General features: G+C 42.5%; 1 protein-coding gene across 1 annotated transcript in view; it reads left to right on the top strand.

Moving 5' to 3' along the window:
- ITGA9 (integrin subunit alpha 9) overlaps nucleotides 1-26955 on the top strand; it is a 373158-nt gene that overhangs the window by 48099 nt on the left and 298104 nt on the right. Inside the window, exons 7-14 of the mRNA XM_014525097.2 lie at nucleotides 1031-1116; nucleotides 5949-6017; nucleotides 9405-9542; nucleotides 12069-12174; nucleotides 13379-13473; nucleotides 17379-17469; nucleotides 18028-18073; nucleotides 24393-24547. Of these exons, the coding sequence (XP_014380583.2) occupies nucleotides 1031-1116; nucleotides 5949-6017; nucleotides 9405-9542; nucleotides 12069-12174; nucleotides 13379-13473; nucleotides 17379-17469; nucleotides 18028-18073; nucleotides 24393-24547 (786 nt within the window). The remainder of the gene's footprint in view (nucleotides 1-1030; nucleotides 1117-5948; nucleotides 6018-9404; nucleotides 9543-12068; nucleotides 12175-13378; nucleotides 13474-17378; nucleotides 17470-18027; nucleotides 18074-24392; nucleotides 24548-26955) is intronic.

Raw genomic sequence — 26955 nt, 5'->3', positions numbered from 1 at the left:
CTGCCCCCGCCTCAGCTGTGCAGCCCCTTCCCCAGCCCTCCTCCCTCCCTTGCTGGGGGGAGCCTCAGTCCCCCCCCCCCCCTTAAAAACAAGAAAAAATGTAAATGGGTTCATGAGCTGAAACTTTGAGACAGAAGGGGTACACTTGTTAAAAAAGGTTGAAAACCCCTGACTTGGCAAACGCTACTCCAGGATAAGTAAATGAAGAGAGTGTGTATGTATTTAAAGACATAGTTTTTGCCACTGATAGACCTGAGTTATAGTGTTTATCATGTGGACAAGAGACATATCATTCACAATGGAGGAGTTGAAAAGAAGACAGCCTTAGGAAGGGAAGCTCTCTCCTTAGACACGTTACTTATATATCACTTCTCATGCACACACTTTTTTTTCTTTCTTTTGATGTATGCTCATGTTTTTCTTGTTATCCAAGCAGAAATCTTTTTAAAGCATTAACTTTACTGACCTCTTCATCTACTGTTGTTTTATTTTTTTTTTCTGTGAACTGAAAAAACATTAAATTTTCCAAGCCATGATGGGCAGCGATTTTAACTGAGACAGCACTGTTCTCTCCAGCTACATGAGACTCACTTACAGGCATGAAAGCGATTTCTTCCTGATGATGCGGTCACTCTACTCAGTGTGCATGGTTCTGTTTTATTGTTTCTCATTCCTTTTCCATCTGGATTCTTTGTTACCTAATTGTTTTCTGTGCCCCTCTTGCCTCTGCCTATACTCTGCTAGGTTTCCACCCACACCTTTGCCCTTTTAGCTTGCTTAAAAACAATTGACCATTCATTGTAATTTCCTGCTGTGATGTGCTCTTGAACTGAATGTTGGCATGTTCCTGTACAAAAATGAGTGCCTGTTGCTTTTTGCATGGATGCTGGTTATCTACACTCTAAAGCAACCATAGAACCCGATCAGCTCGATCCAGATGGCTGACCTGTTTCTCAGATTTCTTCCTTTTTGTGATTTTTTTTTTTTTTCTCTTTCTCTCCCCCCTTCCCTTGCCCTACCTCCTGCTCAGGATATGCTGTGACAGCAGGTCATTTCTCTCAGCCGACTACCACAGACATTGTAGGAGGAGCTCCTCAGGATGGAGGCATCGGAAAGGTGCGGCTTTTACTCGGACAATAAAACAGTTAGATGTGACCAGGTTAAATATAATGACTCAATTCCCATAAATGAGGAGTCACGAGATTTTGTCTGAAGATTAATTTTTGAGTAGTTTGTCTGGAAGAGGTAAGGGAATTGGTGAAGTCCTCAAATTCACTCCACCTGCCTCTACAGGCACCTTTACTGCCTTCACCCCAAACCACCAAAAATAATTCTTTATTTTGAAGGGATACAGTTATTGGGGAAAAAATTTTAACCTTATATGACTTTAAAAAATATTCTTGTTGCACATAACACTGAAAATCTTCAGCTTGTTTAAATTCACATACTTGACAGCATTTTGTGCATAAAATATTTTAACATTTCCCAATTTATTTGAATGGGTTTTCACATTGCAAAAGTGAAAACAATAAGAACATGTGGTTACAAAATTAGTACAATTGAAAGGCTTACTCTGAGACAGGTGTAGTACATGAAATTACTTTTAAATCCATTTTTAAAGATTTTTTTCCAGTTGGTATCTTCTTTAGAATTTTAAATATATGGACATGTCTCTATTATCTTTGCAGTATTAGCATCTGGATTTGCACTGGGTGAATTTAGAACCCACAGTAATAAAGTGGACAAACACACACAATGGATTGATATATACACAATTTACATGTATGAGGACAGTATTTAAGATCAAATCCTGTAAACACCTAAGCATATATATGTCTTTATGGCTTGAGTAGCTTCACTGTATTCTGTGGATTACAGATACGCCTAAGGGCTTGCCCTGAGGCACTGTACGTTTAAGTGATTTGGCCAAAATCTTAGGATGACTCAGCAGCTAAACTATAGATAAAATCCTGGCTCATGGTCATATATGTTAAACTCTATACCATGCTCTTATGTATACTGCTATAAAACCGGGGATAATCTGTATTATGTCAATGTATTTAGATGAATTTTCGTCTCTTTTCCAAACAGTTTCCAAAGGAAGCATCTGAAATAGTTGTAGTTCTTGCTGTATAATTCTCTTCAGTGTATTTCCTTGAAGCTGTCTGTATACCTATCTGTTAAGAGCCTATTAAAACCCAATACATAAGTTAATACATCAAGTTCTTGGATCAAATCCATGATCAACTTTGCAAATAAAGTGGCTCTTTTCTCTTATTACCTGAAACGACACCTGCTGGTCAGAAATAGATGGATTGGCTTCAAATTCTCTCTCGCTGTGCTGTGAGCCAAAGAATGACTCAGGAGTTCTGTAGAGACCTGTTCCACTTTTACAATTAATTGGGATTTTAATTAAATAATTTTAGGTTCTTCCTTTTTCTGTAAATAAATACCATGTACAAGTAAACTGCAGAACTGTTATATATAAGAGAATGATGATAGCTCAAATAATGCTAGGGATATATGGGGCTCCTTTGGAGCAGATGATCAAATAGGCTAATAGAGACAATCTCCTTTATGATCTTAAGCTAATGTGTTTTACTACCTGACTGATTAGGCAGTCAAAAATATTCAACACCTGGATTATGGTTAAACAATTTGCTATGTTATAATTTGTTTCACCAGTACTTGGGTCTAATTTTTCTACAGAAATGGATGTATAAGCTTTTTATGATACAGATCTCTCTCTGGCTGCTGACAGATGTGGAAAAAAAAGTGCTTTACTGGAAGCAGCAGTACATTAGTTCGACCTGGCTCCACAGCGTCTGTATAGATTGGGCACTTCAGCGGGGCTTTTTGGCACTTTTATCTTAAGCCAGTTGAATCAGCTATTAGATAACAGTGCCAAAAAAGTCCCGCTAAAGTGCCTAATCTATACAGATGTTAGGTGTGCTAGGTCCAACTAACAAAATGCATTTGAGTTTCATCCAGCCTCCAAACTTTCCACCAATTTGACTAAGCTAGCTTTCCACAGATTTGCTCATTGTGGCTTGTTCACCATCTTGTATGAATCAGTCATAACCATAGATCCTGGTTTTCTCTGTTTAAAAAAATGCAAATTCTCTGATAAAAATTCTTGAATTCTCTGATTAACTGCCCCCCCCATCCATGTTTTTCCGTGATTAAAATGAAACGCTACTAGATACATAGGTATCAGTTGAACACAGTTTTATTTATATATTTACAATTTTCAAGCAGTATAGAAGCCTACCAGTGCCTCAATTACTATAATAAAAGAAACTCTAAATACCTCTAAATGGTGGCATTTGATTTTGGGTTTTTTATCATGTAAATCAGAGCTCCTCCTGCCCCCTTCGCTCACCAGGATGCGAGTCCAGCTGCAGCTGTCCCCCCATCCCCTACTACTTTGTGGTGCTGAGCAGCCCTGATATGCTGGTGCCCTAACCATGCCATTGCCCCTCACTCCCCACCCACAGCCCCTGCCCTCCCTCCCTCCCCTGCCAGAGCTCCCGCCCCCCCCCCCCCTGCCAGAGGGCACCCCCAGCTGCCAGGGCTATGGGGCCAGGGACCCGGGTCCGCAGCCCCCTGCAGCAGTGCCTGAACCCCAGCTGCCACCTATGAGAGGTGACAGGTGCTGCAGCAGAGTGGGGTGCAAAGCTTGGCTCCCCTTCCCCCATGGGTGGAATGGCTGGAGCAGAGCCTGTGGGAGGGGCAGGGTGTGGGCTGCCAACTGCAGGCTTGGGTGGGGGCGGGGGTTGGCTCCCTACCACTGTGCACACTCCTGCAGGTAGGGGGCACATGCCCTCCCATATTTGTGTGCGGGGTGGGTGCAAGTGAGGTGCCTTCTGTGCCGCCATCTCTGCTTTTGCTGGGCAGTAGAGGGTTCCTCATCATGGCAGTGCAGGGCTCCTACTGGTAGTGGCATTGAGCTTCCCTACCCTGCCACACTGGGTCTTGTTTGCTGGGCTGTGGAGGCCCAGTGGGGAGGGCAGCAGGGTGATGAGCCCAAAGTATGCTGTGCAAGCCTCCAATATTTAAAAAGAATGTTTGGCTTTGAAGATGTACATACTTAAGGTGTGTACAGACATCTGGGGAGGTCAGGGTAATGTTAGATCATATTAAAAATGGCCGGTGCCCTGCCCCTGCCTATTAAGTTTCTCTTCACTGATGAGCCACAGCCTCCCCCCTGCCCTGCTGCTGCCCCTCACTCTGGACACACTGACCCCAGCCCTACCAGTGCCCCTCACTCTCAAACAGCAGTACCCTGCCCCCCACCCCTTGCTGGTGCCCTTTACTATCGACCCTCAGGCCCCTGGTACTGCCAGTGCCCTGTACACCCAACCCACAGTCACCTGTCCCATCCCCCGTGCCCCTCTCTCGTGACCCACAGACCCCTGCCCCCCCCCTCCCAGCCCTGCTGCCAAAGCAGCTCCCACATCTCTCTCTCTCACTGGAGCCCATGTGGGGAGCATGTGACCCCGAAATCCAGTCACTTTGCCCGCTGCTCCCAGCCCCAAGCAGCCAGCCTGGGAGAGCAGAAAACCCAAACAATTGCTCTTATTTTAAAAACAGCACAGGAGTCCAAGGAAGAGGACGTGTCTGGGGAAACCCAGACATATGGTAGCCCTAAACAAGTTCCAGGAGGGTTAGATTGGTCCAAAAATGGCTGACCTGATCTAATTTAACCTGATCTTGGAGGTGGACTAAGTTAGATTGTATATAGCTAGATTGATCTAATTGAACTTCTGTACAGGTTCCCAGTGCAGTTGCTGGCCCCAGGGCTGCACTTTTTCTAACTCCCCCCTTGCACTGGGTTATTTTTAGCCCCCTGGTCCCCAGATGGACAACCCCATCCCATGAACCAGCTAGCGCACCCCACCATCCCCCCCCCGCCAACCTGCCAGATAACCCAATTCTGCACGCCACTCCCAGTTCTGGTTTTACCATTGTTCACTGGTGCTAAGGGTTGTTCGTCAAGGCATGGGACGTGGGGGATAAAAATAGTCTTGTGTGGGGAAGAGAGCCCCCTGATCCCACCAACCCTCAACATGGAATCACCATCCCCCACCCTACCCCTCCCCTTACCCTAGCTTACTTCAGTCAGGCTCCTGGGACCAGTGAGAGCCATTAAAACTGGCCCTGGAAGCAGTTTACAGGATTGGGCTGGAGGCTGGGAGGGCGGAAGGAGGTGCTGAGGGGGGGTTGGCAGATCAGAGAGCCTCTCCAATCCTGCCACCCCCCACCCCCTCCCAAGCCTGCCTATGAACCCTGATCCACTTGATTCCTCCCCGCAGACTCCACTAGCCCCCCGATCACCCTGAAGCCCCTCTGCGAGCCTCCCATCCTGCCCAACCCCTCCTCCCCCAACTTTCCTTAGATCAGGGGCCTTTTTAACTGTATCCTCTCCGTAACCACTACAAATGTCTGTACCTACTCTTACTAGTGTAATTTCAGTTTTTACTGAAGTCTTTGCCAAAACATCCTGACTTTTGTCCTATTCTGTAGACTCATCCAACTGCATGCTTTCTTGTGGAGGAAACTGCGGGTCAGGAGGTTCTTTCAATTCTCTGACCTCCTCATTTCTGGGCACTGTTACTCCCTTCCAAAAGCCATTTCCTTGAGGTTGTGGCTGTTGTGCAGTGGGCTGTTTGCACATTTAAGCTTTTATTAGGATCCAATTAAAGTTGTTGTAATGACATGGGGCTCTCTGTTTGATCCTAAAATGAAGACATTTTATTTTGAAAAAGTAGTAGGATTGTCTTGAATTTGAACTTTGACAGATATGAATCACTTTTTTTACAATGATTATACATGAATGTTTCACTCTGTTCTTTGTAAATAATGTCACAAACTACCCACTTGCAAGCTGACTTCATGGCTAGTATTTGTAACCATTGTTTAATTTTTTTTCCTCTTTCACTTGATAGGTTTATATTTTCAGAACTGACAGGAGATCAGGCTCCCTAATAAAGATTTTTCAAGCTTCAGGTAAAAAGGTGAGAGATTTTCACTAACAAGTGGTTTAATCCTGTTAATTAGAATGATGAATTTAGTTGATCGCTTCTCAAGCATCCAATCTAAGTGTAAATGCCCTCACCAAGAGGTCCTCAGTCAATCATTTAGACCAGTCACATGTCTTTCAGTCTCATTGGCAATGTCAACTCAGTGCCAGCATTGCTGAAATTTAAAAGTCTAGTAATATTTACAATAAAAAGTGCTGTTAGAGCTTATGGGCATTGAAAGAGAAATCCTGTTTCTGCCTCTATGGCTGCAGAAGTTTGGTAGAGTGTGGACTGTGTGGCAGCATGTAGAGCTCTGCCACGAAGGGGAAGAGATATTGGGACAGATGTGCACAACTTGAGAATCAGTTGCTGTTGGAGATCATCCATTCTTATCTGGCAGTGAAAAGTGAATTCAGCGACTTCCAGTTGTGATCATGAAAACTTGGCTGCTGGCATCATTTGCTTTATTTTGCCCCTTCCAATTCGGTTGTCTCTATTGTCTCCCCCTAGTTATGCTACTGATTCTTATCTCCCTATTTCTCTCTAGAGATGGGCTTTTTAGGGTTGTAGTACTGGGCTATGGAGGCTCCATTGCCCTGCAGGTAGACTCCTTCAGGAATCCTCTACTCTGAATGCTGATCTAAGTGTATATTCCCAAGAGCTTAAATCCAGCATTTACCCTTTGATGTTCTTGCACAATCTAATGTAACCATGCTTCCATGTGTGATGTCCTGTTTGGCTAGAAAAAAAATGTACATTATTCTTGACCAGGAAGCATGATATGTCTTCAGGAAAACAAAATGCACATCAAAATTAGCCATAGATAATGGCAAAAATAGAGGTACCCAGCCTAATTCAGGGCTGCACAGAAGGAATTTCTTGTCCTCCCACAGAGCCAGAGGGAGGCTTACAGGGATGGGTCATAAGAGTAGGGCCAGGTTCCAAGAGATGGACCTTTGTACTAATAGAATCTGGCTATACTAGGTGCTGCTGCTCTCCTTAGGACACCTGCCTTGTTAGTAGCTCAATTAAACACGTGCAGACAAATTCTGTCACCATTTCCTTAAACATTGGGGATGGTAGAGGATCACAGGGATAGAAAGATACTGGGATCTGTGTTTTTTTCTTATTTCTTCCAGATCATATTGACATCCTTAGTTATAGTGCTTCTTCCTTGAAAAACTATTCCTGGGTGTAAGATCCACAGCAATCAGGAAGCATAAGGGATTTAGCCATGAAACGTTGCATTCTTAACTTAATCACATTATCCCTGTTGTTATTTCTTAATTTTCTTTTGTGTTTACGTCCTTCAAATACTTGTAGACTATTATCGTGCTCCTACAATTTTTTTCTAGGCTCTCTAAAACCCAAACTTTTATTTATTGATTTTTCTTTTTTTTTAAACCCATACACAAACCCTACATTTTTCCACATGTCATCTGAGAAGTTTCTGCTCTGAGTATTGCAGGAAACTGACTCCAGCCAAATGCCATCTTAACAGCAAAGGTTCAAACTCACTCCTCCATATCCCATTTACATTGACATTGATGCACAGGCTGTTTTCCTTGCTCTCTTTTTTTTTTAGGGGGGGACGGAAATTAGAAAACCAAATGCAGGCACTAAAGTTGATATATTTATTTTATAACAACTGCAAAAAATTAAGGTTCTGCAAAAAGTAACATGGACTTGCCCACACTGAACACATCTAATGTAAATAAGAGCCTGTTTTTTAAGGCTTCTTGAATATGCAGCGTCATGTTTTTCATAACTTTCATTACAATGATAATTTTGTTTTAAAACATAACTGGATAAATATAAGCCAACAAAAATTCTTGAGGGGAATTAAGCTGCCTAGTTCCTTCAGCCTCTCCTTGCATGACTTGCTTTCCAAGCACTTTCATCATCTTTGTCACCCACATTGGGACCCTCTCTAAATTCTCCACATCCTTCTTAAAATATGGAGCCCAGAACTGCACACAGTATTCCAGATGAGACCTAACTAGTGCTGAGTGGAGAGGCACTATCACCTTCTGTGTCTTTCACCTAGTACTTCTGTCAACACCGCATTCATCTATTGTGCAGCTGCATCACACTGCAGACTCGTATTGAGTCTATGATCCACCAAGACTCCCAAAACCTTTTCTATAGTGCTACCATCCAGCCATATGCCACCCATTTTATATTAATTAACTCTTTCTGTAATCTCAGCTTCAAGCTTTTCCCTAAATGAATTTCAACAATAAAAGTGTGGGCACACCAGTTTTATATGGCTTGCTTTTAACTCGGGGACTTAAAAGGATTGATGCCTTTCAAAAGGAGTCTTTTGAGAGATGCACAATATATTTTAACCGTATGCCTATGGAATATGCGCTGCAGTGCTTTGGCATAGCTGGATAAACTCAGGACAGCATGTCATTCTTCCCTTCAGTTTCACTACTTGTGTTTAAATCAGGCCCTTGTATGTGGTTTGACTGTCATTTGGGGAATGCTTCATATAGCATGTTAGTAATCTGCAGTAGGTCTGATAAGGCATCTCTTTCTGATATATTTTGTCACTGATGGAAAATTTCTACATGTTCAAGGCTTCACCTTGCAAGTTCTCTGTGCATGAAAATTCTCTTGAAATCAGTAGGAGTTTTGTGGAATAGGAACTTGCAGGCTCGGATCCTTAGACAGACTAGCTTGGAGTAGGAGGACAATATGCGAAAGAAGAATCAGTCAGCACATTACTTTTCTTTCTGGTTGAGGGTAGAGCTTTCAGAGAGGTGGTCTATCTAATATAAGGCCGCTCAGAATGCATTGCCTGAATCCTCACAGAGTCTGGGGGATGCTTAGTGAAATTTAAGAAGGGAAGTTTAAGGTGACCAGGGAAGAGATTTTCAGACCTGCTTAGTGATTTTGGTTGCCTGCCTTTCTTTTTTTACCATTTTTTTGGGGGGGAGGGGTGGTACAAACTGCGGGACCACTGAAGCTGCTAGATTTTCAGAAATTGCTAAGCACCCAGCTTCTGAAAATCAGGCACTTTCAGATGTCTGAAATGGATCATGAAAACTCACTAACCAATGGAAATCTTGGCCCAGGCAAGTGTTTCCCTCCTTTTGTTTTACTTTTTTTTTTTTTGAGAAAAAGCTGTTCTAAAGTAAGACCATTCATTGCCTATTGCCTTAGAGATAAGGATTAGTTGGTCTGTATAATGTCCATGCTGCTGCACAGTTACAGTAAACAGTCTAATTCTTGCCAAAAAATCCCCTAAGGTTTGTCCTTAGGGCTGCTAGGATGAGATAAAGCATCATTTGATGTAAAAAAAAAAAGAGCATAATTGATTTCCTCCTGTGTGTGGGCAGATACTGAATGCTTTGTTGTGACTCGGCTTGGTTACAGATGGGCTCTTACTTTGGCTCCTCCTTATGTGCAGTTGATCTGAACTCTGATGGACTTTCAGACCTGCTGGTTGGAGCACCCATGTTTTCGGAGATCAGAGATGAGGGTCAAGTCACAGTCTATACCAACAGAGGAAATGTGAGTATATGAAGAAGCTTAAAGGGGAGGAAGGTAATTTAACTTGAGCATTAGTCCAAACGCTCTCAAATGAAACCTAGTGTCTTGAGTAGAAGTATATGATTGTTTTCAACAAAGCATGAAGCCAGGCAAAATTCTCCTGGTACTGTGATTCCTTAAATTCAAAAGTTAATCCATTTTTATCAAAATGATGCAAATCTTCCAAGGAATCATGGGAAAGTTCATGGTGTTGTGTTGAAATATGGTGGGATTTGTGGCTTTTAATCATATTAATACCAAAACCAAGCAAAACTCAGCAGCTTTGACCAATGCTTGTTTTTTGTTTTGGATGGTCATTTGACCCATAACCAAGAACAAAACTCCTTAGAAACCCATGAAAAGAGAAACCAAACATTAGATTTGCATTATTGTTGCTTTTATGCAATGTTTTGAAAGTCTACAGCCGCAGTCAACCCTAAACTGCTAAATTTCACATTGCATAACTATATGTTGGGAAAGTTTGAACTTTGACTTCCTGGACAAGCAAAGGATGACAATTAGTATGGAACACTGAAAGGAAAAAGATGTAGGGTCTCCCCCTCCCCTGCCTTGGAAAACTTGTGTCTGAAAAAGCCTTATTAAAAAGGAGTCATTGTAAGTGTTGAATTGTGAGCTGTGTTTTCTTACATATATGTGCTAGTCCTACTCCCTTTAAGCCAACTGGATTTATCACTGGCTTCAGCAGTAGCACAACTGGATTCGCGTTCGCCGTTTTTTGATAATTGGAATATTGTGGGGGTTTTCTTTTTTTTCCTGGATATTAAGCTTATACACAGATCCTATCTGAAGTGTATGAAATAAATCAAAATTGTATTTGTTTGATTGAATTCCAATGAACAGTCCTCATTTGTTTGTTTATTTATTTATTTATTTAAATTTGCCTTTGAAATAGTGCATGTGGGTCGGCCAGATCAAGGGCTAGTGTGTTAGGCTCTTCACAAATGTATCGGAAATGGTGGTCCCCTTGGGTACCAAACAGAATTATTCTGTTTCCTTCACTGATCTCACTAAGACCATCCAAAGACAAATTATACTATAGGAGGCAACCATGAAGGCCCATAAATTGCTATGTACTAAGATTCACATGCTGCATCAGACTAGGTCTGATGAGCTTAGCTCTACCTACTAGCAGTGCATGCTGTAAAGAAATGAGTAATGTACAGGACTGCCTGCTTTTCACCACTCTTGTCTTCCAACTTCATTATGTGGGATTTTTTCAATGTCAGCAAGTCCCCACAGCCAAGAAAAAGATTTTATTACACGTTCCAGTGATCAGTCTACCCATATTCACAAAGGAAAAATACAAAACAAACCAATCTGTGAGATGGGCATAAAGCTGGCTTGAATAATCAAGTTTTATTTTCTTGTGGAAATGTTCTTTTCCCTTTGAGGGTGGATTGCAAGAAATTAAGGCTCAATTTGGCTAGAAAGTGGGTGAGCATGAATCACCAGATTCATGAGACGTCTACTGGGATTTGAATGCAAAGCTGATTTTGTTCTGAGCTTTCTCAGTCTCTCCCCATTTCATTAAACCTATCAGGGCATTATATTTTGATCTCTCACCTTGGTATTTTTGATTCAGAGTCTAGGATTTTTTTAGATCCTTTGATACAAGTTCTGCAGTTCACTGCGCATGGAAAACACTTGTAAACTGTTTAGGAGTTTTGGCTGAGTAAATCTTGACTAAAGACTGCAGAGCTTTATTCTTTTGATGTAATCTGCTTACAGGACAAGAACTGAAGGGCATTTAATGCATGATAAAACTAAGTGAACTGATCTAAGCCTCCATGTGTTAACATTTCGGTTACGTCATTCATGTTGATCCTTTTTTTGCCTAATTTAGAAAGACTGGAAGCGAGGATTTAAAAATACTCAGTCTGAGCTTAGCACTGCTCCATTGGTAAAACTCCTTTGGATCTACAGGGGTAAAAAGGAATTTGGAGACTCTTGAAAGTGCCACTCAGAATTCCTAAATCCTGTGTTTTATAACAGTGGTGAGGAAGCATTGTTACTGGCAGATTTTGGAACACAAAGAACTGTGCTTTTTGCATCTTACCACGTTAGTTCTAAATTTGGAGATGGGGTTATAAGCTAGAATTTTTTCTCACAAGCCATTTAATTAGTTAGCTGTTCAGGCACTGTCAGGAGTCTGAGGCCCAGGGCTCTTCATTCATATGTGGCTCTTCCTGTTCAACCTGGCTTCTTGGCTGATTACTATTTATGGCTAATGAACGTAGCTTGTGTCATTATCCAGCCTGGCTAATTCAAGCCATTGTGAATGGGTGAATTAGATTGATTTTATTTAACCACTTTGTTTTATAATACCCAAGCTGTAAGCCTTCATAGACCTTCAATTGCAGGGCAGAAGTCATACTGCAGCCCTGCCCCAGGTGTTTCCTGAAATGTTTGTGTGTTCCAGCAGAGAGGCCCTATATCTTTCAGTGTTCACTCTGTTTTTCTGAGCCTGTCCTGTTTCCTGTTTCCCAGGGGGTCCTGGAAGAGAAGCTTGTTCTGAGTGGTGACAATTCCTACAATGCACACTTTGGAGAAAGCATGGCCTCCCTAGGGGATATCGATGATGATGGATTCCCGGGTCAGTCCATTTTTGTTCTTACAAGTATTTTGTTGTTTATAGCGAAGGTGGAGAGTGTTGGGTTACCTGATTATTTATGACTTTACTTACATGATTTTGATTAAGCATTCCTATTCATTACTGCCAGACAAGACAGCACAATGCCTCCCAATGTCATTTCTCCTTAGTACAAGGGGTAATGCCATGAGGAATTAGTTTCTGGGTGTTATTTCCACGTAAAGACATTTTGAGGCTAATTACACACAATGTGGGTGAACTCTCATTGATTTCAATAGGATGTATTCCAGGATAGTTCAGGGTAAAACTGGTCAGGGCACCATTTTTTTGTTTGTTTTGTTTCCTGTTTTATTTATTTATTTGCTGCATTTTTTTCACTCTACTGTATGTCTTCTCAAGGACTTTTAGGTATTTCACCCCCCCCCCAAAAAAAAGCACCCTGCCAAAAACCCCCAAAACCTTGTCACCTTTTTTCCTATTATTTTTGCCATCTCACTAATATCATTACCATTTTATTGGCAGCTTGTTGCTGCCTCCAGTTGTACATTCTGTTTTTCTGTTTCCTTTGCTATTTTACCTCTCAGTTTCTTTCATGCTTTAGTATAAGCACCCACAGTATGATAACAACAGCTGAGAAGGGAGTGTTAACATCAGCAATTTTTCTTTCATTATTTCTAACCGTGCTAAGAACTTCAAAACATTGGCTGGCATAATGTGCGTGTGTGTATGTGTGCGTGTGCGCGCGCGCACCTGGATTTGTCTTCTTTCAGACATTCAGCAGAAGTTTTCTGTCCTTATAGGCTTGACATGCACCCTTTTTGACCTAACTTGACTTCTTTGGAAACTTGACATTTCTAACACAGTGCAAAATGCTCATACTCCATATGTCAGTGGTGTCTTGCTTTGGAATATTGATTGTTCTAGGGCCTGTCATATGTAAGGACTTTAAATGGTTTTTTTAGCATCCTTATAACTAAAATGCATGCTTATTAGACACTACTTTTATACACTATAAATAAATAAATAAGTAAATAAATGAGAAGGATATTCTTAACATGAACTCTTTATTGCACTGGATAAATTTTTTCTAGACAAGCTGGCACCAGAAGTGTGATGTTTTATTGTCATCATGATGAGCTATTTCAACATGGAGCCACAGGTATAAAGGGAGGAAATGTTTCCAATTTGTGTTGTTTTACATATGCAGATGTCGCCATTGGGGCACCTAAAGAGGATGACTATATTGGAGCAGTGTACATCTACCATGGAGGTGCAGATGGGATTGTACCACAGTATTCTATGGTAACTTGTTTCTTTCATTATTCTATCATGTGTTGCAGAAATGTACCAAGCACATGGGTAAAGTATAGTTACAGAAATCAATAATCTCTCTCCTACCTAATCTTCTATCATAGGTGAAATATTACTTGGTGCATCTCTAGGAATGACAAAATGTACTTTTTAGCCACTTTATAAAGGGAGGCAGAACTACTGCCTGGGAGTGTACATCCGTTGTTATGCTGTAACCATTACATTTTCTTGATCCTGTAGACCGGGGGTTACAACCTTTTTGGCAGGTGTGCCACAAATTACACCCTGCACCCTCCCCACAGTGCCACTCCCCTGCCCCAATATGCTGCTCTGTTTTATGCTCTCCATCCCATCTACTCTGCTTTCTGCTCCTTGCCCTATCTGCCACTGTCACCCTCCCCACACATGCAGTCTGTCCATGGTGGTTTGGCCACCCTTGCTGTAGATATACTAGTCCACTAAATCACCCCAACTTTGACTTGAATAAAGAAGGGTTAAAGTTAGAATGGTTTTGCTTCACTTGTATCACTACAGACTTTGCACAGGTAAGAGTTGCATTGTAATAGACTATATCTGTATCCTTTGATATCGATGGAATTGATATTGATATAATGTTATGTCTGCCTTTACCCTCTCTATATGAAAAGGTTATATCCAAGGTAATGTGGCAGTTATGAAATTGCATGGGAGTATGGGGGAGAGGTTCAGAAATGTCCTTTGAATTGACTATTTCTTGATTTCTAGTAGAGGTGCATTGATACATCAGTCCATATCGTACTGGCACCAATAAAAGGAAAGTTGATGTTATTGGCTATCAGCTTTTTTTGGCTAATGTGGCTGATAATGTTGCAGATAAATACCACGTGTATGTGTGCAGCCTTAGTATGCATGTGGCCAGGATCTCAGCCTGGTAGCATGGTATGTCTTTTGGTGGGGGAAGAGGCATGGGGGAGGGAAGGGGTATAGGGTGGGGGAAGATTGAGGCCCCCGTGGTGAGGGAGGGAGTGGGGCTGGGGCAGGGGTAGGTGGTGTCCAGCTGGGTTGGGGCAGGGTGCAGGACAGAACCGGTGGCTAATCTGGAGGGCACAGTGGGGGTGGTTCCTGCTCTGTACGTGCCCTTGGGGGAGGTTTTGGAGGGCATGTGCTTCCCCAGGTCTTTGCCCAGGGCAAGGGTAGGATGCTGCTGTGTGCTTGGGGCCAGGGCTGCTTCTGCTGTCATCTGTCTGTTTGAAGTTCTGACCTAACATTTTATTTTGTTGCTGGGTGGGATCCTACATAGTACATCAATTTAAGCAGAGTACAGGGTTTAGTGGTTATACTGGAGACTCTTTTAGCAGACTAGATTAATCTTTCGGTCTTTTACCAAGTATCACTCTACATCAGTTGTACAAAGAAATCTAAATCCCCTTTTATGATCCTTTTAAAATGTGATAATTTGTGGCATATGTAGGACTCAGCTCTGCTCTCTTTTCTCAATGGTAGCTGCTGGGAGGGAGGTTTGTCTAATTTATTTTGAGAGTTTAGACTTTTGAGCTTCTGCATTTCCAGATATGGAGGTTGTTCGTTTTTTTTAATTCCTGAGGGAATGTGTTGCTTTAGTGAGATGGTAGATTGAAACCAGCATAAAATGAAGCTCTTGCTTTTTTCCCCTGTTTCAAAGTAAGCAAAAGCAGTCATATCTTTTTTTCATCCTTACATGGAAAAGACCATGTGAAGAGTTTAGGATACCAGTGGGTTCATTCCTGCCATCCATCCTCCTTTTTTGAGGCAAACAAATATACCAGTTGTGATAGAGGTATGAGTTATAGCCATGTTGGTCTCAAGACGAAGGGTATTTGTACCCAAAATCTTGCAAAGAAGATTTTTTCCAACTATTTGAATTGGTCTAATAAAAGATATCAGATTTACCCAAAGAACCTTGTCTGCCAGTTGTGATAGTACTTTTATAACCCATCCTAGTATTTTTCATCAAAGAACTAGACAGGACAATAGGACATTTCACACATGCAACCAAACAGTCCTCAGATGTTAAAAAACTTTAGCTTCCCCCTACCTGCTCTGAATTTGAACCAGTGACCTCAAGGTGAGAGGCTTTGTATATCTGATCACTATACCCCTGAGCCATCCAGCTGCCCTGGATTTCCTTTATTAAATAAGCTGTGAGAAGGAAGCCTTGGGTGTATACATTTTTCACCCTTCCCATTCCCTTTTTCCCTTTTTTTTGTGCAAGTCATTGATCTGTATCTGTCTTACTTGCCTGTAGCAACTTTTAGCAGTGGCTCTGAGGAAAAGCAGCTTAATTGGCTTGTAGCATAATGTATGTGCTCAGTAAGTACTGTCCAACTAAGCTTCATGGTCTGCTGTTTTCATTCATGGCACTTAAAGCACAACAGAATTATACCTCTGCATTTATACCATAATAGCACGCAGATGTCTGTGGGATATCTGTAGGCAGGATTTACCACCCTAATAGGGACCCCCCAAAAACTTTGTTGCATTCTGTGATGTAAGTGAAACTATGAGGAAGAAGTTGTTTTCAATTACCTCAATCTTATTCACTCTTAAGACAGAAAATTTAGTTGCATTTGTTTTAAAGCATTCTTTCTTCGTTAAAGCTGGCCATTAGGATTGCAGGTTTATCTTAAAGGAACTTGTTCTACTTTTAGGGCATTGGTTTTGAGGAGGTTTTATTTCCCTCCAATGAAATTCCTGTCTCACTTTTTTTTGGTTGATGCTAATGTCCTTTTATGGGTTGAATGAGGAAGTATTGTAGCCTGTAAAAGGCTATGAAGTCCCAGCAGCAGCAGCCTGGGAATTATACACTATAATAGGTCTTTTCTGTCTGTAACTTCTGTGATCAGATTCTATTTTGAACTTAAATTTCCTTTTTGTTTGCAACATACTGTTAATATACAGGAGCCCAGGAGCTGTCAGACTGACTTGGAAGATGAGATTTTAATACTTTGATTTGCTCCAGGCAAAAACATTCACTATTGAAACAGTATGGGGGAAGGTCTTATGTGTTAGTGATTTTTGAGGAGGATTTTTCGAAGTCAGTTAATGTTCTGGGCTGGGAAGACAAAAAAGAAATACAGCTTTAGCAATGACACAAAATAATATATAACTGATGAAAAACAGAATTTTCAACTCGATATGGAAATTAATCTCTCATTTTTTTCCCTTGAACATATTCGTAGACTTTGTTGAAGTGGTTACATTTGATTTTATGTTTCATTGAATCATTAATTTTTTCAAGTGGTATAAAATTATTATTCATACAGATGCAGATAATGAAAAACATTATGTGGAATACAAACCTGTATACCTTTTTATAGAAAATATGTTTGCTTTATTGTTAATTGGTGTATGTGTATTTATGATTTAAGTATATTTTTAATCAAAGGCAACAACTGCATTAGTTGAAGTCAGGAATAGACAACAGTCCCTAAGGACTGTATAAATGAGGTGGAGTTACTTCAGAGTGGTGCATAAGGGAGAGAGAGAAATTAGAATACAAAAGAGCAGGGAGAGGATGAGGGGTGGACAAGACAGGCAGTGCTGGGAGGAAGAAATTAAAATACTCTCTTCGTATACACTGCTTGTTGCAAGTCCTTTCACAGCATCTGATGAAGTGAGTTTCAGCTCTTAAAGCTTGTGCTAGATAGATTTGTCTGTCTGTTTATATAGGTGTAGGTGTGTATATCTAGTTTGGTTAGTTTATAAGGTGCAACTGTACCCTACCTTTTACTTGATTTGAGATTAACACAGCTAACTACATCAATCTAATGATACCACAGTGTGCATGAGAATGAATCCCTGGGAGAATAGTCCTCGTGCTCTTTTTATTTTAATTTTGTTTCCTTCCTGTGAGTTCACTTCCATATTATCTGTTGCAGAAGCTGTCTGGGCAAAAGATAAATCCAGCACTGAGGATGTTTGGCCAGTCCATATCAGGAGGAGTTGATATGGATGGAAATGGTTATCCAGGTATATTTTACACCAACAATAAAAGCAGACAAAAAGCAAATAAATGAAGCATATCCACTAGTTTTCATATTGCTTATTAAAGCTATTTCATCTCAGTAATTGGAAAGTTAGCAACATTGCTTTTATTGCTTTTCTTTTCCATCAGCTAGTGAAAGCTAATTATATGATTAGTTTGTCCCAGAGAATGTGGACTGCTAGCTAGGTTCATTGGTGTAGGTTTGAAATCTGTAACAAAGGATTGATAAACAAGATGAAGAAGAAGATAATGACTTCCTTGAAGAGCAGTTGCTTTTAATGGAAAACATTTTAACTAAAATAATGACTGTGGGCTATTAATATTTAGAATTGGAATGAGTTCAGGAATCCTGTCTTGCAGACTTACTGTAGGCAAAACATTCAGATGTACTGATTGGCAGATTTAAAATGGGAATAGAGAAATTTTCATCTATTGCACACATCTTAAAATTGTCAAATTGGCTTGAGTAAAATGACTATAAAGAGGTGAATTCTCTGCCCTTCAATTTCTTTTACAATTGTTTATATGTTTGAAACTTTCAGATATGACCATTGGAGCCTTCATGTCAGACAATGTGATACTTTTAAGGTGAGATCAATTTCTTTCTTCTCCGTTATGTTTGCCTTTTATGGATCCTGTATGTTGGTGATGTGGTTTCTCAATCTTTCTCCCTTTTCTTTTCTTTTTTCTACTATGGTTGGAAAAAAACATATTTCTATGCACCTGTCTGGCTGCATGGCATTTTGCAGAGTAATTATAAGCCTGATCCCAAGAAGTGTGTATTTTATATAAACAGTACAGTAAGGGGATAGGTGTGTAGTGGGGCCATGTGAAGAGTAAAGGTTACAGATTCAGATATGCTTTGGTTATGTACATTCATTGTTATCTTCAGAAAAAATAATGTTTAGAAAGTTAATTGCATTTTATTATATAAAATGAACCAATTACAATTTAAGAGAACAAAACTAGGCAGGAGGGGAGCAGTAGATTATGTAGAAATGTAGCTCAGCATTGGAAGGTAGAGTAGAAGAAGGGAGTCTTGAAGGTTTTGAGGTGGGTTGAGACTGCAGTGCATAAGCATCTGAGCAACTGTATTGTGCAGATGGCATCAAGTTGTTTGAGCTGAAAACCAGAAATGCTACCAGGTGGGGCAGAATGAGTGAGTATATTGCAAGACAGGGGAATGGGCAGAAATAGCAATGAAAGAGAGATGTGAAGGCAAAGATTAAAAGTCAGAGGCACTTGTACACATGACACAAATTGCCCATTTTTGTGGTTTAATTGCATTACACTTTACACGTACAAGGCTTTTTTTGTGAGCTAAATGAGTTTGTTACTTTGCAAACTAAACCATGTCCCCCATTTAATTTAGTTTACAATGTAGCTACTTGTAACATTGCAGCCTTTAATCTGGCAGCTTGTCCCCTGGCCATGGGAGAGGTGAGCTGAAGGCAGAAGCGGGTTTCTGGTTGAGCAGAAGGAGTCCAGTCCTCCTGCTTCACCCCACACAGAACCTGTCCAGCTCTCCTGCAGCTGGAGAGGTGAGCTGCTGGAGCCAAGTGGTTCCTGAGCTGTGAGGGGCCCCGTCCTTCCCTCCATGGTGCTAGGGTCCCCTGAGGCTGCATGGGTGGGCAGCTAGTGGGCCAGATGCTGCCCCAGCTCAGAGGCACCCCCTGCCAGATCCACCTCTTTCCCAAGCCTGCTGTTGCTTCCAACATGCCATGCACTGTCCCTGCTGCCTTCCCGCCCCCTGGGCTTGTTCAGGAATGGGCTGGCTTGCCCCTGGGGCAGCACAGGAAAGCAGCAGGAGGATGACTGGGTGTGCTGGCAGTTGGAGAAGGCAGCGGGGACAGTTCATGGTTCGTGCTGCAAGCATGGGTGGGCTCAGGGAAGCTCAGGCTCAGTGGGCTTCCAGCGCAACATGAACCATCCCTGCCACCTTCTCCAGCCACCAGCGCACCCATCTGACCTTCTGCTGCTTATCCGCACTGCAAGTCAGCCCGTTCCCAGGTGGCATTAGGTGGCGGGAGGGATGCTGCTCGGTGCTCTGGAAGCCCTGGTGGGCTTGGGGAAGAGCTGGATCTGGCAGGTGCTGTCTCCAGGCCCAGGGGCACTGCCACCATGGAAGGAAGGACTGGGTCCTCCTGTAGCTCAGGGTCCACTCAGCCTACTGGAAGCTCATGTGGGCAGGCTTTGCTCGGGAAAAAAAAGGGCAACGAGGGGCCTGATCCATTTTTTTTTTTTTTTTTTTTTTTTGTGGAGACTGCCTGCCACTGGGGGGGCACGTTGCTGGGGGCCCTGAGCTCTGGGGGTGGGGAGGGTGGTCCTACTCTCCATGGTGGCAGTGCCCGGTGGGGCCACCCGGATAGACTGCTAGTAGGCTGGGGGCTGCCCCAGCTCGGAGGCAGCACTCCGCCCAATCCAACTGCTCCCCAAGCCCAAGCTGGGGCAGCCCCTGGCCCACTAGCAGCCCACCTGAGCACCCCTGGGAGGTGCCACTGCTGTGGAGGGAAGGACCGGGGCCCTGCAGCTCTGGGGCTGCTCAGCCCGCTGGAAGCTCATCCCCCAGCCGTGGGATATGCGGGGAGGTTTGCAGGACAAATAAAAGGATTGGGTCCCTTGCTGTAATAGTGATGGAAGCCCTTAAATTGAAATAGTGGGTTTTTTATCATTACAGTTAAACACCCAGTGTTTCAATTTAGGGTAGTTAAACCCCCATCATGTGTACAAGCGCCCCAGGAGACTGAAGGGACTCAAAAAGAGCTCAAAGCAAAGCACAAAACAGCAGCTGAAGAAGATGGTTGTTGATGTAACTTAGAGGGTTACTATAGAGATATAAACACGGAAGATGAGGAAGTTGAAGTCAAGGTAACAATTGACAAGGCCCTAGATAAAACTGATATTTGCTGCTATTGGGGTTAGAAAATGGAATGCTGCTAGTATAAGCCCCTGCCAGATCTCCAACTACATTTTCCAAATTACAGAACTCAACACTTCAAACCTAGCATTAAAGACTATTTTTATTTAAAGAGATGGGATTGAAAGAAACTCTTCTGCCTGGGGTCACCTTTGAGAACTCTGCATTCTGGAGTCACTTCCGACTGTGATTTACTATTTTACCTTGAGCATGGTCATTTCACCTTTGGGTCCCACTTTTCTTATTTGTGAAATAATACTTGTATCCCTCATAGGGGCATTGTCCCGCTCCATTAATTGTGTGCAGAGAAATTTTACTTCCTCATATCATAGAATCATAGGACTGGAGGGACCTACCAGATCATCAAGTCTGGTCCCCTGCCATGAGCAGGTTATTGGGCTCAGACGAGCTCAGCAAGGTGCTTGTCCAGTCTCATCTTGAACACCTCCAAGGATGGTGACTGCACCACCTCTGCTGGGAGTGTGTTCCAGATTCTGGTGACCCCTTCAGAGAAAAAGTTTTTTCTTATGTCCAGCCTGAATTTACCTTCTATTAGTTTATGCCTATTTGTCCTCGTCCTCCCCTGAGGTGCCTTCCTGAAGAGCCGCTCTCCCAGACCTTGACGCTCACCCCTGGTGTACTTGTAGGCAGCTATCAAGTCACCTCACAGCCTTCTCTTACTTGGACTGAACAAGCCCAGTTCCCGGAGTCTTTTCTCATAAGCCCTATTCTCCAGGCCTCTGATCATATGGGTGGCCCTTCTTTGTACCCTCTCCAGCTTACCCACATCCTTCTTGAAGTGCAGTGCCTAGAACTGGACACAGTACTTCAGCTGAAAGGCATCTATTGAAAAGCCAACTATTTTTTTTAATGCTGATTTATATTTCTGGTATAAAATGTTCAAAATAATAATAATGGTTATTAATTATTTTTATTTCTAATAATAGCATTATTATTTTAGGCTATTGTTGCCAGTAGTTACTGAAAAACACTCTAATGTAGGGGTGTCAACCTCATCTTGGGCCCCAGGCTGGATCTGGACTGCAGGGGCCAGCAGTGACTGTAGTAGGGCCACATTTGGGCAGCAACATGCACCTGGCGCCAGTGGCAATGTGGGACCATATTTGGGTGCCAGTGTGGAGTTTGGGCCAGGCATCAACATGGAGCCAGGGACATGCAGAACCACAGGGCTCTGGCTAGGCAGCAACATGGAGCCAAGGCATGTGGCAGCACAGGGCCCTGGTTGGGCAGCAGTGTGGAGCTGGGAGCATACTGCAGTGCAGCAGGCACAGCTGGTGAACTCATACTGGTGGGGCAGGTGGAGTGGCATGCGGAGGGGCCGGAGTGCTTGCAGCCAGCCAGGAGCAAGGGAGAAGGTTTGCAGCCGGCTGGGATCTGGGGGGTTTGCAGCCTCACCGCTCTTGGCCGGAGTGCCCAGCTGGATGCAAGCCCCCCCCCACATTCCCGTGTGCCACTCCACCCGCCCCACCACTCTGAGTTCACCAGCTGTGCCTGCAGTGCAGGATGTAGGCTGGGTGGCAGTGCACAGCAGGGGGTGTGTGGTAGTGTGGGGCTGCACTGTGGATGAGGAGGCATGTGGTAGTGGGCTGTGTTCGGGTGGCAGTGCAAAGAAGGGGTAACTACTGCTGATGGCCCTAATTTCTGGTAATCCACTGGACTACCAGCAGGGCAGATGAAATGGTTCTGTGGGCCAGGTCTGACCTGTATGTTTGACACCCCTGCTTTAGAGATGAATAGAAAACCAGTATCAAGAACTAGACTGGTCACTTGTGAGCATCTCCAGAATGGTCATTTTAATAGAAGGTATAAGGGAGGAGGGAAATGCTCTGAGTTGTAGAATGAATCTGCTAATAAGTGTTCTGTTAGACACAGGAAATACCTGCTTCCGTTCCCTTTGGAGTTGACAGAAAACCTTGTATTGACTTCAGCTGTGTAGGTGTTAAATTTTTATTATCAGGATCTCACTAGAAGCAAGACAAAGAGAGGAAGCCAAGAGCTTTTCTATCAAATGGTATGAACCTCAACAGCTGGCTTTTTAGACCAGTGTCCTTAGAAATAGCTTGAAAAGAAGATTGAAGATATTTCTTCTGCTTTGTTATGTGAAAGAGGAACTGGAAGTTTTTGTGTGGCTTCACTAAGAATATCCACAACAATGTAGCAACCTCATTCCAAACACTTCATCAATGCCTGTTTATTTCTTAAGCAATTTGTGCATTATGAACTAACCCAGTTGGTGGGCAGATTAGTTGCAACTACTGCCAGTCAGGGAGCATGCTGCACTTGCCATTTGGATTAAGATTAGGGAACAAGAATAGACGTTATTTTTCCCAGAAGTTTTTTCTGAAGTCTTCTGGCCAAAAACAACAAACCTCTTGCCAAATGACATTAAGAGCTTTGGCAAGAGTTGAAACTGCCTTGACTTGGGGCTGATGGCAGTTACTCTTCGAGTGCTTGCATGTGTGTGGATGTGGCTGGGTGTGTATGTGCATGCACGTACACATATGCATCACTGCAACTTGTTATATGTATAGCTTTATAAGGGTGTCACAAAATGGATGAACTTTAAGGAGACATCATGCAGTGCATATCTTGAGAAGTATTTTGTCTTTGGAAATTACAGTTAATCTATTTTATCTGTTCCCAAGCAAATGACTGTAGCTCATATCCTTGTGTAAAATGATCAGGGGAATCATGCTCTTCCCTCCTTTTTTTTTTTTTTCCAGGGATACCATTTATCAGACAAACTCCCATTGTTGTTTTAGGCTTTATTCAGAAAGTCTCTCTGAGAGTCATGTGATCTTGCTCCAGTTGATAAGAAGTCTTTGTAACAACATCCCCTCATCATTTAAGTATATTGTGGAGTGAGAGTCCTGAATTGGTTAGCTACGTGGTCTGGCCCTGTGTGGCAGCTTAAGCCCACCTTAGATCAGCATCTTCTGTTTGCTGCACATTTTTAGGAGGATAGAGTGAGATGACGTTTGTTACTTGAGCTGGTTTTGGATAATATTTGCTTTTAAGATCTGCAAGATTGAAAGCAGTAAGAATAAAGGCTTGTGAGTTCTGGGCTCCAGTCCCATATGGAGGACAGTTCTTAGTTTTCAGTGGGGCTTTGATTTCTCTACTGTTTTTCCCAGCCTTTCTGTACCTATTGTGTCATGTGGCAGAACAAAACAATACCTCACTCTCATGGCCCTAGACTTGTGATGCAACTCTAGCTGAACTCTTCTTCAACCTGAAATAACCGTAGCAACAGCCAGGTCAGGGGTTGCAAAAGTGGAAAGCTTTCCTTCCTAACACACAAGGAACTTCCAGAATTTAATTTTAGGCAGTCAAAGTAGTACTGTAAATTTTCAGCACATGGCATGGGGAAATTAGCCAATCACTTCCCCATCCAAAACAATGGGGATGTCATTCACTTAATCTGTCTCTCCTCACAGTGAAAAATTACCCCCAAATCTGTTTTTTCTTCATGTTTACATTAATAAAGTTTGTTGCTAGAGTATAATATGGAACATTAGAGTCTTTTACATACCCTTTCCTTACTACCCCAGGTCTTTTTCCTTTTTTGAAGTCCTTACCCAGTGAAGAAGCATAAGTGAGGTCATTGACTAATGTGCTAATTTAATTATACCCTCTCGGCCAGCAGGGAGTCTCTATTCTATATATCTTTCACTAGAGATGATTTTATATATTACAAATCACAACTGGTCATCCACACTGGACTCTGAATATCTTAAATCAGTAGTTAACATAAAGCCAATACTGTAAATTTAATTCAGCCATTGATCAGCCTTGCTGAGTGAGTGAAGTGCTAAAAAAATGCTTTGTCTGTCCCAAAGTTCAGAATGTTTTCCTACAATTTTAATGTCTGCTTGAAATAGTGCATTTACCCCATTTTCTTTGTTTTCATGTGGTTGTGAAATGTTCCTCTGAGGCAGAACTAAATTATACTTCTCCATTGATCTCCAGATCCAGACCCGTCATTACAATGGACATCTCTGTTTTCCTGCCAGCCTCCATCAACATCACAGCTCCCCAGTGCCATGATGGCTCTCAGCAAGTGAACTGTCTCAACGTTACAGTCTGCTTTCGTTTCAATGGCAAGCACGTTCCAGGAGAGATAGGTAAGGTTGAATCCATAATATTTGACTACAATGTTAGAAAGCTGCCACATTTCACTGCATTGGTGACTGGGTTTTAGAGATGTACAAAGAGTGCCTAAAATAGGAAACTACAAACCTGAAGGCCTGAGTTTCATTTCTGACTGGCTTGGGCAAATCGGTTTCTTTACCTCATTTCATGCATAAAAGGGGCCAGTGCCTATGTTACTGGCAAAGATGCCTTCAAGTATCCTTAATGTTTATAAATCAGCTTTGAGATTCTAGGATTCTTTTGACCAGGAGGAAGTCTTGTATGTATCTGTTATGTTCTTTATACCTATTGTGCTTACATAATTATATATGGGTGTACTGTGTGTGAAATACTGCTCATTCATCATCCACAATGTGTTCATATGGACAAGGTTTATATGATATCCATAAATTTGTAATGGTGGGATGTAAAGATTTTTGAATTGCGTTATGCCATTTTGGTTCGGCCTAGCATATTAGTACTGGGGCGGAGGTGTACTTCTCCAAGGGGACCACCATGCTAGGAGTGTAGTAGATTTTTGTCCTTTGTGGTTGGCCAGCATGAGCATATGGGAAGTAATCTGTTTCCTTATTCTTTGCCTCTCCCACCCCAACCCCCTGAATGGATTGCAGTATTTATTAGGTCACATTTAGAAAAAGCAAATGTTCCCTATTCTCTTCCTCTCTTACACCTAAGAAACCTGCAGCTAACCACTAATCACTAATTAGGAGCCGGTCCTTTATTACTTGAACTTGGGATAGCTGAACTTCAAAAAGACTGCTCAACACTGAATACCCTTTTGGGTTCTAAGATCTGTATCTGTACATTTTAGACTTGGAGTACTGGTTTGTTTTTTTACCGTTCCTTTCTTGTGAATTCTACTAGATTCTCAGTGATGAATGTTTTAGTTCAAGTGAATTATTTTTATCTGGGTAAGGAGTTTTTTTACCACCCCCATAGATAGATAGATAGAAAAAACACTGAGTCTTCTACACATGCAGGTAAAGGCATGATAGGATCTAATGAGCAATCTAGAAATTGTGTTCCCTGCCATGTTACAAGTGCAGGGCAGGAGGCATGATTGTGGGATCGTGCATTAGATCCCATCACGCTTTATTGCCAAAGCAGAGGGAGCCTGATCCTGGACTCCCCCTGCACTGGCAGAAAGCAGGCTTCCATGGCTGGGAGCCCCCTCTGCTGATGGGTTAACAATTTTCCATAAATGTTTCACAAGTATTGAATTTACAGATACTAAAATAAATAAATAAATAAAATAACCCATTCTTACTGTTATAAATGTATGCCTAAACTGCTTATTTTAATATGTTCGTAGCTCATAAAAAATGTCTCCAGATAGATAATGGACTTTTTTTCTCCCCGTTTTTTTCCCAGCGCTGCAGAAGTTCCAACAGCTATTTGTAGATCCGTGTTTGTTTCCACAGTGTAGTTTGTCAGTGATGATACAAATCCTGTCCATTTTATGGGCACTTTATGCAGACTAGAATCCTCAGCAGTCTTTTTATAGCTGAAATGGTATGTCTAAGTAGAGGCATACAATAGTGGCTTAGTACTGCGTGCCAGTCATTGTCTGACCTTTCTGCCTGTGTACGGGCTGGGCAGCTAGATGTTTGGTTGTATTTCAGTGGTACCTTGCAAAATATTTGGATCAGTCAGAAATAGAAAATGCATTTCTTTTTAAGATATTTATTTCCACAGATCTCAGAAATTGGCTTGCCCTTTTGGCTGTGACCTCACAGGTGGTTTATAACACTGGAGGCTAACCTTTTTGACAGGCATGCCACAAATTAGCCCTGCATCTTCCCCAAGTGCCACTCTGATCCCCTTTCTGTGCCTGCTCTGCTTTCTGCTCTTCGTTTTATGCTCCCTGTTTAATCTGATGCTCTTCTTTCTGCTCCCTACCCTACCTGCCACTGTGCTACCTATCCCCTCTCCAGTCTGCTGCATGGCACACACAGAGGCTGCCTATGCCACTTGTGAAACACATGCCATAGGTTGGCCACCCCTGGTTAATAACATGGCTTTGCTGTTACACCATTCTACACACTGGATGGGCCTCCATTTTTACTAAATAGTCTGGGTTTGATTTCATCCTTAATCTAGACTAGGGGTGTCAAAACTCAAATTGATTGGAGGACCACAGGTGTGGATCCAGAGGGGATGCAGCAGCATGGCCATTTCCCCCTTTCTGACCACATGGCAGGAGCAGCAGCCTGGGACTTTAAGTCCCACAAGAAGGTAGGAATTACCCCATCCCTTCTGCTGCGTTTAGAGGCACATCTCCTCCCATTCCCCATCCTCTTCTGCCTGCCACTGCTGCTGTCCCGCAGGTGAGGGGAGCTCCTGTCCCTCTCCAGTGAAGCTGCGCTCAGCCTGGGCAAGA

This window comes from Alligator sinensis, unplaced genomic scaffold, assembly GCF_000455745.1.
Source record: "Alligator sinensis unplaced genomic scaffold, ASM45574v1 scaffold763_1, whole genome shotgun sequence".
NCBI classification, from domain to species: Eukaryota; Metazoa; Chordata; order Crocodylia; family Alligatoridae; genus Alligator; species Alligator sinensis.
The sequence above is the reverse complement of the archived record's forward strand: the minus strand, read 5'-3'. Positions and strand labels throughout refer to the sequence as shown.